This window comes from Capsicum annuum, chromosome 7 (assembly GCF_002878395.1).
Source record: "Capsicum annuum cultivar UCD-10X-F1 chromosome 7, UCD10Xv1.1, whole genome shotgun sequence".
NCBI classification, from domain to species: Eukaryota; Viridiplantae; Streptophyta; class Magnoliopsida; order Solanales; family Solanaceae; genus Capsicum; species Capsicum annuum.
The window spans coordinates 204,922,351-204,934,426 of NC_061117.1; the positions used below are offsets into that span (position 1 = coordinate 204,922,351).

A 12,076-nucleotide genomic window follows, 5' to 3' on the forward strand; every position below is an offset into this window, starting at 1 on the left:
ACCATAAATATATTTAATTAATTTTCAACACTTAAATTTTAGAAAAAAATATTAATTCTAGTGACTTCTAATAACTAAAGGTTTTACAATAAATATATTTAATTAATTTTCAACACTTAAATATTAAAAAAATTAGTGAAAAGACGATTTTGTCTAAAGCAAAGACTTTTAATGAAGGATAAAAAGTTCAAACAATATTTCTAAGGCCCTCCACACTTTTAATATACTCCCTCCGTCCTAAATTATGTGTCGTCATTTGACCGGACATGATATTTAAGAAATAAGTATTGACTTTGTTAAAGTTACAAAATTATCTTTCTTAAAGAAAAGAGTAATAGTATTTAAAATCAAGTGGGACAACTTTTAATTGAAAAGACAAATCAAAAAAAGGAGTAGTAGTATTTAAAATCAAATGGGACCATTATGGATAAAATTGTAATTGTATCTTTAAAAACTTACCAAATAAGGAAATACAACATTCTTTTTGGGACAAACCAAAAAGAAAATGACGACACATAATTTGAGACGAAGGAAGTATATTATATTACATATATATTTTTTAATTTTTTTTAAAAATATAAAAATAGATGTGTGTGGGATTACTTTAAAAAAAATTATAATTTTTTATCTGACAATGATATGGCAATAATGTAATAGAGTCGACTCAATGTAATACTAATTTGACAATAACATGACGTGTTTATAGTGTACTATTCGTTGTGAAAGTGAAATTGTAATTTTGAGATTGTATTTAATTCACTCAAAAGATATTAAGAGGGTATATAATTACTTAATTAATTTAAATTAAAAGTAAGTTTTGATGTATTTTCTCTATAAAAATATATGAGCCGTATAGCAAAATGCTGGTCAGCAAAAGCTGCCAAACCCCTCCACACCAAACTACTAGTCCGCATATACATGTGAGAGCAAAGTCCCAAATCTTCCCAGAACCCAATGTATAACAAACAATATTAACAGCAGAATCATCTATTCTTCTTTTGTCCGGAGGTATCGTTTGCTAGAGTGTATTAAAATATTAATATATGTATTAATTTAATATGTATTAATAATATTTTATTTGATATACTTTTTTACCCTATATATAATTAATGCAAATATTAGTTATACACTCTATTGTGTATTACTAACACCATAAAATCTATGACATTAGTAATGCAATGGATCTAATATATGCATTAACATGCTTAAAGATCCTATTACCTCTCAAAAAAAATTTCGCATCCTTTTCAACATATATATTGAGTGTATTATGTAAAAGAAATTTTTATTTTTTTAAATTATGTAATTCATATATTTTTTAATATATCGAACTAAATACTGTATAAGAAAAATACAAGCATAAATAATGCAAGCATAACTAACACAAACATTATTAATACACCATATTTTGCATTATTCTTATACACTTTATCAAACAATCCCTAAATGACCATTATGCCCTTGTCTACTGACAGTTGATTCTAAAAAGACGAGAAGAAGCTTGCAGAATTAGCGCCTTAACCGTCGGTGGGCCACTCGTAATAAAGTAGAGAGTAGAGGCAAAATCGTTAATAAAATAACAAGCTATGGGTCACATGGACATAAAGGGTGTCCTTTGACTATAAGTAAATATTTTATTTATTTTCTTATTTTCCTGAATCAAGAGTTCTTTTTTATGGTATATTTAATATTAAATAACTATATAAAAAAATTGTGGTATTTAGATTTGGAGTTTTAAAATACCATTACTAATAATATACTCATTATAATTTCATATGTGAGGTTTGGAGAGGGCAAAATATATACCGACCTTATCACTAACCCGTGTAGATAGAGATGTTGTTTTTGAAAGTCCCTCGACTCAAATGCACCAAATTCAGGTACAAGAAGGAAAAAATGAAAAAAATATATAACTAACAAAGGAACAATCAAAGCATATAAGAAAGAAACAATAACAACATAACAACAAATAGTGCGATAGTTAAAAACACAATATGTTACAGATTATGGTAGATATTACAAGTAGGGACTACAATATTATAGGTAGTACAATAATAAACACCAACAAGCCTAAACCATTGAAAAGTAAGACAACTCTCCTACCGAGCTAGCTTCCTTCTCTAATATGCGCCCTTCAAACTCTTCTATATAAGGTCATGTTTTTGGTAATCTGAAGTTGTGTCATGTCCTATCTAATCTCCTTTCCACAATACTTCTTCGATCTACCTCTAACTTTACTCACATCGAATATATTCCATCTCTCACACCTCTTCATGGGGCATCTGCACCTTGCCTCTTCACATCTTCAAACCATCTCAATCTTCCTTCCCTTATCTTGTCCACCGCGAAGATCACTCCCATTGTTTCTGCACCTCATTCCTAATTCTATCACACTAGTATGTCCACACGTCCACCTAAACATTATCATCTCTACAACATGCGTTTTCTAAAAATGAGAGTTTTTGACTGACCAAAATTCCGCTTTATCTAACATGGATCTAACCACAACCCTATGTAACTCATCTTTAAATTTCAGTAAGATCTTTTTAGCACACAAAACATCATTAATAAGATTAATTTAATAAAATATATTTGAAGTTAAGATGAGATAAGAATATGAAGGGGGAGGGGGGAGTAGGGTGAAAGAGTAAACAAAAATAATTTAGCTAAATTACTCTTTTAATTAATTTCCTTTTGAAATACATAAAAAGAACATGACAAGTAAAATAGACTCTGAGGGTTGTTTGTTAGAAAACAAGTTATCTTAAAATTAGCTATTTTACCTTCAAGGAGGGATAAAAAAGTTACTATAATTTCGAGATAACTAATTCTGAAATGAGTTATTCATACATTTTGTCCCAATCGAATATGAAATACGTTTTTCTTCTAAATTAATTCTGAGATTTGTTATCCTTATCTATTCTACCAAACGATCCCAGAGAGTTGTTATTTTTATTTTTGTAAAAAAGTTAAGTGAAAAAGAATTTCTCAGTACCAAACACACCCAAAAAAGTTACGTCAATCTTTTGGTATTTTCCCTCCTTATAAAAATACAACTCCCCCCAAAAACTAACACAGCACTACACTCCTTAGTCCTACAACACTACACACTGTACCCACAGGTCACACTGTCGGCAAACACACCTCCCTCTTCCTCTGCTCCTTTGCTCTTTTCCTGTTTACACACAACACTTCCTCGGTTTCTCCGCCAGCCGGAAACTGAGGATTAACATAGCGGTGTTGTTTTATACTTGTACTACTGACCCACATTTCACTTACATACATTATGGGAACTCACTCTCCAAAGTTCACTTTCACTAACATTTTTTACTTTGTGGTAGCTACGGTTGTGTTTTTTGAGCCGTTCATGGCTTTTGCTGGTCCTCTGCGTCGTGTTGTTGACACACATTGGTACCCTGCTACTGCTACCTGGTATGGCAGCCCTGAAGGCGACGGCAGTACCGGTAACTTCCCCAATTTAAACTAAATTTCGTCAGTTTTTGCCTTAATTTCTAACTGTTGGGATTAAATTTCTTATCTCGACGTAAATTGAATCACATTGTATAATGTATTTAAAGAAATTGAGTCCAAGTTTGCAAAATTTTGTTGTACTTTTTAAAGGGTAAATAAAAAAAAAAGATGGAAAGGAAAGGGAAAATGGAGTGGGGATTACAATGTGGAGAGCTGAATACTCATAGGTAAACCTTCATATAGCCAATCAACTGAGATTCTCAAATTTTCTTTTGGTTGGAGTAAGCTAATTTTGCCTTTTCGTTGGTGGAAATTCTGTCCAATGTGACCCGTCGAGGTGAAAAGTCCATATGTAGTCAATAGATTGAGCTAATTTTTCCTTTTCATTGGTGGAAATTTTGTTCAATGGATCCTCGAGGGAAAGTTTACGTTACTCAATTAAGCTACTAAAATTCGCTGTATTTTTTGTTGGAGTAAGCTAATTTTATTTTGTAAATGGTGGAATATATGTTTCAGGTGGGGCATGTGGGTACGGGTCAATGGTGGATGTGAGGCCCTTCCGGGCACGGGTCGGGGCAGTGAGTCCAATATTGTTCAAAAATGGTGAAGGATGTGGGGCCTGCTATAAAGTCAAGTGTTTAGACAGTTCCATTTGTTCTAGAAGAGCTGCCACGGTGATTATTACCGATGAATGTCCCGGCGGCTACTGCTCTGGCGGCAGAGTTCACTTCGACCTTAGTGGCGCCGCCTTTGGACACATGGCCGTTTCCGGTTACGGTGGTAGCCTCCGTGACCGCGGTGTTATCTCCGTCATCTACCGCCGGTGAGTCTGTAGAAAAAATTGTCGTTTTTTATTGCTGTTATAACGGTCTTGTTTATTTTATTTTGTCAGTTAGTGTTTTCTGTTTAGTGATTTGGTATGCATGATAAAGAAAAATAATTTCATAATAAAATCTGAGATTAGCTCTATTTTATGTTGGCTGAATATATATATATATAAACACGCCCTTTAACTATTTAGCTTTTTCTGACACTTCAATTAGGTTATATACGTATTGAACCCTTTATCTTTCATAAATGATTTTAATTGGACACAATCTGCTGATGTGGCAAAAAGTGTCAAATGCGTATAATACACACGCTGATGACATGGCAAAATGACAAATTAAATAACGATACATGTCATTTTAATTTAAAATATTTATAAAAATAATTTTCTAATAAAATTAAATTTAAATTCATTTTAAAACAAAATCATTAATATGTCCCCACCCAACTGCACCCACCCGATCCCCTCCCCTTTCCTTTCAAACTTACTTTCTCCATTTTTGAGCATGTAAAAAAAAATAGCACATACAAATAAAAAAAATGATATCTTCTTCCTCCCTTTCAAACACTTCTTTCTTCAGTGATATCTTATTCTTTAAATACTAATTTAGTCGAGAATTATTCTTCAACGAAAGATTCTCTGTATAGTTGGATGTAGCAGATAAATAGTGTAAGCGCGATTGCACTATCTTTGTCTCAGGCTAGTTCCATTCCTAGAATAATTTATTCTATGAATTAAAAAAAAACAAAATATTTAAATTAGGTTTGAAATAACCATGTTGAAGAAGCTAATTACAAAGCAATCTTCTATAGTGAAAACAATCAGATGACAAATTAATAAAAGTGAAATATACTAAAGGAGATACAAAAAGAATACAGCAGGCACAAATTAGTAACTAACCTCGCAAACTATTATTATGGAGATATAACTTTTCGGCAAAAAAAAATTATGATGAGTGTGTTTTCTTTTCTTTTGAGAAAAGGGACAACACTGAAACATAGTTTAGAAAATGTGGGCTAAATCTAACGAAATTCTCACTGCCATTCGTTCATCTTTTCTTTTTCTTTTATTAGTAGACCAAAAAAAAAAAAAAAAGACGAATGATAGTGAATCAAAAGAAATGTTTTTTCAAATTCATTCTTCATCAATGATTTTTCGGCCGTCAATGTTCATTCCTTTTTTACTGTTCACACTGTTTTTTTCGATTTGTCATATCATTCACTGTCAAATCATGAAAATTGGGGGAGTATGTGTGTGTGGCGTTGTGTAGGTATGTAAGAAAAATGAAAAATGATGGTAATTAATGGCAAGAAGAAAAAGGGAGAGAGATGAAAAAGGAAAATGAACAAGAAGAACACTAAACAGTTGAAGAAAAAGCGGAGAAATTATTTTTTTAAAATAAAAAATCATGAGAAAGGAGAGTTAAGAAAATTTTTAAAAAATAAAGGAATTTAAATTAAAAAAAAGGCTAAAATTTATTATCTCACGCTCCAAAATTGAGTGCAATATACGCACTATGCCACATTAGTGCCACATCAGCAATTGTGTTTAATTGAAACCATTTGTAAAGGAGTAAATGGTTCAATAGGTAAATGGCTTAATTGAAGTATCTACACAAAAAAGTAAAATAGTTCAGGGCCCATATATATATTCCGTCTTTTATGTTTGTATGATATATTAATTTGAGATTATTTTATCTCATTATTTATATTAAAATCAAGTAATAAAATAGTCTCATTTATATTATCTCTTATTTCATCTTAAAACGACTTTAGTTGTCACTTTTTTTTTTTAAGGAGTCCTACTATATAAAAACTTGATTAATACTTAATTAGGATGGAGTATTTTGTTGATACATTGATAAGAGAAAATTATAATTTACAATATTTCTTATATAAATTTTAAAGTAAAATATGAGAATTCTTTTGGGACAGTTGAAGTATGTCATAAATTTTTGACAAGGCAGTATGCTATTTTTGTTGACAATGACATACTCAGTGCAGTGACTATGTTGGGGTTATTTCTGTCAATATATTTGTCATTTGATGATGACTGGTCTACATTTTAGTATTATGATTAAATATTTGCACATATTCGCAATTTCACACACAGAAAAAGTGAATTCCTTACTGTTTTCTGGCGAATTGTTTCTACTTATTTTTAGACAATACTTTCATTACTGCTTTCTTGGTTTGCATGAATTTAACTCACTGTTGACCCCCACTTTTCATCTGACCATATTTATTTCTCCATTTTTGGGTTGCCCTTCTAGAGAATTTTATTGATAGTTGCTCGTATCTCGATTAATTCTATCAAGTAGTACCTACTATCCTCCTCCACATGCATAGATAGATGGAGAATAGTATTTCTTTCGTTCCACAATAAGTTAATTATTGTATTTTAATTAGGATTGTGCAAAAATCGAACCGATCGATAAAAATATTATTGGGTTATTGGTATTGGGTTATCGGGTTAACGATTTTTTATTGATTTTATAAAAAATTTTATTGGGTAAACGGTTTGATATAGGTTTTAGCTTATTGGGTTATCGGTTAAACCGATAACCCAATAAGGATACACTAAGTTATTGTTTTATCCATATTTATGTTATATATTTAAATCTCTCTCTATATAAATATATATATAGAGATATGTGTATGTATATAGATTATATGCAATACTAATTCATAATTCAGTGATTCACAAAGTATTAACCTATTCAGGGCAACAAAGGCACAATATAAAGTTCGGCTATTATTGTAATAAAAAACTTGAAGCATTTATAGCTTCCAACAAGTAGGATTCAATTTTTTTCCTAACTAACATTTTGTTCAAGTTTGAAGATTTTTATAAACTAAAATTCATTGTGTAGGTTTTGACGGTAATTAAAATTTCATTTTTTTTTATGTTAGTTGTTACTATTTCTATTTTATAAGTATTTTCTTATTGCTTAAACCGAAAATCGAACCGTTAAGAATCAAAAAGCGATAAACCGAAATCAATAAGAAAATATCTTATTGGTTGGTTATTGGTTTTACATATTTAAAAATCGAAAACCGATAAACCGACAGTAACACGTAAAATCGAACTGAACCGACTGATGTACACCCCTAATTTTGGCACACATGTTAAGAAAAAAAAGCAAAGACATAAATTTATCATATTTTTCCATTTTTACCCTCTTCAAAAAGCAAAGACGCATGATACATCACTCCCAATGCACATTTAATGGAGGGTAAATTTGGAAAAAATTTCTAACATTTACCTTGAATTGTGAACCATTCACTTATTTTGAAACACTAAAATTACTCCAACAATTCACTTATTGTGAAACGGAGTGAGTATTAGGCAACTTTGTTGGTTAAGACTTTGGACAAATGAAAAAAATTATTTTAATGCAATTTATTGCTATTTTTTATTTGGAGGAAAGGGGAAATCTGTTTTTCTTTTTCTCTTTTAAATTTATCAAGTAGTAGCACTTAAATATTTTTTAATATTCTTGAATTGGTGGTTTGTAGAACTCCATGTAAGTACCCCGGAAAGAATATAGCCTTCCATGTAAATGAAGGCTCAACACCTTACTGGCTGTCTCTTCTTGTGGAATTTGAAGATGGAGATGGTGATGTTGGATCCATGCGTATCAGAGAGGTACATATCTTTAATTGCTTATAAGCTTTTATTTACTAAATTTATGCACAGTTAGTATAACAATCATGTCAAGATTAATGTTATATTTGTGTAAAACTGACTAAGAAGAGTAACCTATTATAACCGACATGTTCCTCGGATCCTTCAAAAATATTGTCGTGCTTTGTCGAATCCTCTAAAATGCATAACTTTTGAGGATCCACACATACTCAGACAATATTTTGAGAGTCCCAGCAACAGAGTATGCAATCTGCACTTTTTATTTGATTCAGTCAAACTGAAAAATGAAAACTTGTTAGATTCATAATGATTTTTGTGAATATTTGCACTTAGTCAAAAGAAGCTTTCAAGTACTAGATAAAGAATAAGGGAACATGTTATGGTCACTCTTACACTTTCACTGTTATAAAAAACAATGACCTCTCATATTCTTTAAGATTAAAAAGCTATGCTTTAGAAGTCTCTTTACAATTTACAAGAAATGAAAACGTATTATTAAAACAAATCCGAATATCTCGGAGCCTTTAAAAATCACGTGGTCGCACCAGACCAATGTTTGTAAATCAAATCTGTGTTTGACATTATGAAAGATTCATTTGGCCTACTTTGATACTCTCTCTGCCACAATCACACTAGTGTTTTACCAAAGAATATATAGTGTATCTTACTTTTTGGGTATAAAAAGTTTATCACCATATTGGCTTGTTTGTCCAAAGTATATTTATGCACTTTATACAGTTTCACTTTTGTTACATGCTTTTCCTTTCTTTTTCATCACTGTTGTTCAATAGTGCAAAAGTGAAATGTATGCAAAAAGTTGCCTAAAGTAGTACTACAATGCAAAAAGTGTCTTTTTCCCTTATTTTTCTATTAAGGATGTGTATGGAAAAGAAATTTTCTTATATTTGGTCGGTCATAATGTTTTGGGTAATTGTAACATTTTAGAAAAACAAGTTCTTTTATAAATCAAAAAAATGACTTTTTGGTAGAAGTAGGAGAGCCAAAATCCATAAATGATATTCCAAGCCCATTTATCTCCTCTTCATTCCTAATGGTCCGAACCCCTGCCATCCCTAGCCAACCCACCCTTGACACCTGCCCCTGACCCCCTACCCTCGCCACCCCAGCCAGTGGCGGAGCTGCTAATAGTGAGGGGTTAATCCGAACCCTCTTTCGACAAAAAATTATACTATTTATACAAGTTTAAAATTATTTTTCATGTATATATAACAGACGTGGAACGCCCTTTGATTAGCTTTTTTGTTCACATTTTTTGATTTTGAACCCCTTAGTTAAGATGTTGCCTCCGCAAATACCCCCAACACCCAACTCCCAACTCCACACTCAATAGTGTTTTTCTGGATTTTACATATGCCTTTGAGACAATACCTTTTTGCATACTTACCAGTTACTAAACAACAGTTCTGGAAAACATTTCCTTCATACCGAACACACTCTTAACGCAGTTCTTTTGCCTGTATCAGACAGACAAGAAAAACTGCAGAGATTCTTAACAATTGCTTAAATATTTCAGGCAAGGTCGAACCAATGGTTAGAGATGACACATTTATGGGGAGCAAATTGGGCCATAATTGGAGGGCCATTGCAAGGACCTTTTTCAGTAAAGCTAACAACACTCTCAACAGGAAGAGCCCTCTCAGCAAGAGATGTTATTCCAGGCAACTGGTCTCCTAAAGCTACTTACACCTCACGCCTTAACTTCTACTAATATATTGCCCTTTAATTTGTGTGGGGCACAATTTTTCCATTTTTTTTTTAAAAGAAAAGTAGCCGTTTGGATCAGCATAAAAATAGTATCCAAGGCTCTTTCTTTTTTAGTATCTAAGGTTGTAACTTCTTCTTTTTCCCTACTTTTGTTGTTGTTGTTGTGTGCTTAGCTAGTTAACAGTGGTACGGTGGAATGGATAAATCTTTCCATTCTGAAATCATAAACCTTGAGTTCGAGCCTTGGAGTATAGAAAAGTCCAGTTCAGGAGTATCGCTTCCTCTTAAATGAGCCTTAAGCGGCGCGTTGTCAATAGTAGCCCTCTCCAAAGGAGAGTGAGCGCTTTGCCTAGTGTTATTTTTATCTTTTTTATTTGGGTGTAATAAGTGGTGTTATGTTGATGTTATTGGGTTGTAAGGTGAAGTTAGTGGGGTCCTTTTGTGTGGTTTTTAACTGAGGACCAAATGAATGCACATGTAATGTAATGTTGCTTGATGTGGAAACATGAATGAATGATGTGGGGGGACCTTTCTGCCCTTTTGGGTAGTTTGGTTCTGTTTCTCAAGTATTTAATATCTCGTCTCTTTTCAGTATTACTAATGTGATTGCCACATGAGAAATTGATCAAGTCATCAACGGTCACTATATATATCAGACAATTTTCATTTTGTCTCTATGGAATCAAATTAATGCAAATGCAATATCCTTGTTAATATTACCTTTTGAAAGTTTGCTCAAATGTTAATCATAGTATATGATAAGGATATATAATGAATCTTGCGTCCAACTCAATTTCAAAAATTAGTAAAAGGTTGGACATTTGGAATGCAAATAATATTCCTTGCATATTACCTACATAAAAGTTTGCTCAAATTGACAACATAAAATTTCTTAGTTTGAATAATGACGAAGATATGAAATTGATATCGAACCCAACTCACTCTGACACCCTTCTACATGTCCTGATTTTTCTTTATAAAACAAGTGGTATCAGAGCCTACGGTTCAAAAATTCAGTGGTTTGGTAAAACGAGGTTAAAGACAAGTTTAAAGCGGTTCAAATCAATTTGCAACCAATTTGGTGATAATGAAGATATATGTCCAAAAAAGCTACATGTGGAGAAAAAGTTTCAAACAAATTTTCAACGATCCTGCTGCTAATCCATCTTTAAAACCAAAATAAATTTTCAACCCATGTTTATGGGCTCCAATTTTCAACCCATCCTTTCAACTCACACATTTACTTTTAACGCATGAGCTCCACTTTTAACCTGTGCTCACTTTCAATGCACAAGGCTCCACTTTCAACTCTGTTACTCATAACACGGACTCCAATAATATTAACCCATGCTTTTATTTTCAACGCATAGGGCTCCAATTTTTAATAAATATCAACTTTTAATCATCGTAAGCATCAGTGATATATGAAGATCGTGTGAAGTAGACGGATCAAGAATATGCCGTCAAGAAAATCAAACAAAAAATGGGAGATTTGTTAGGGTTTTTGCCCTGATTTTTCTTATCGAATTTAAGTTTTAATTTTCTTGTAAGAAAAATAAAAATAATACCATAATTACTTTTACTTTTCCTGAAAGAAAATTATAAAACTTTTCCTTATTTGACAAACCTCTCTGGAGGAATGGTTTTGGATATCTATAAATAGAAGATCCTTCTCATACCATAACACAATAACATCCACAACGTAGCCTTTAAAGAGTCTTTGCTTGGGGGAGATTTCTCCCAATAAATTTTAGTTTTTTCAATTTTATTTTTAATACATAGGCTGTTTGGCCAAAACATATCAATAATATGCCTTTTAGTATTATATTTTGCAACTAATAGTTTCCGCATGACGCCCTCTCAATTTCGAACCCAACAAATAATATATTAAAAATCAAGAATTGAGTGGTTAAGAGTACTGAGTTCCCGTTTAACATGGGATAAATCAAGAATTGAGATGGATTTTACAATAATAAGAAATGAATTTTAGGCGTAGAGCTTAACTTTAAAAGCTAACTCAAAAGACGAGTACAGTTCAAGACTATATAATGAGAATAACTACCAAAGCTCTATACATGCGTTGTGCGTTGTGACCATTTTTAAGTTGTTATTTTCCTTCGGTAAGATAAAATGGAAGACAAAGAAAGATTATGACCTCACCATTGGGTGAATGTGGTGGGGTTTGATTTCAAGATTGGGGCAAAGCAATTGGGTGGCATCTAGTCATGAATGCATAGATATGTTCTTAAAAAAAATAACACCTCTATTTTTTCAATCGTATATTGGGAAATACTAAAAGTACTGAAAAATTTCAAAAGCTACATTATGTAACCTCTATCAATTCCTTGATGGTATCTTTTCATATTTGTCAATCTTTACATGTTTATGACTTTTATTTATCCA

The 12,076-nt window shown here is 32.0% G+C and overlaps 1 protein-coding gene across 1 annotated transcript; it reads left to right on the forward strand.

Moving 5' to 3' along the window:
* Window positions 1–2,945: 2,945 nt before the first annotated feature.
* LOC107878329 (expansin-B3) lies at window positions 2,946–10,249 on the forward strand. Its single transcript, XM_016725274.2, has 4 exons — window positions 2,946–3,464; window positions 3,988–4,294; window positions 7,819–7,948; window positions 9,483–10,249. The coding sequence occupies exons 1-4, from the start codon at window positions 3,287–3,289 to the stop codon at window positions 9,675–9,677; spliced, it is 810 nt and encodes a 269-aa protein (XP_016580760.1). The 5' UTR covers window positions 2,946–3,286; the 3' UTR covers window positions 9,678–10,249.
* Window positions 10,250–12,076: the final 1,827 nt, after the last annotated feature.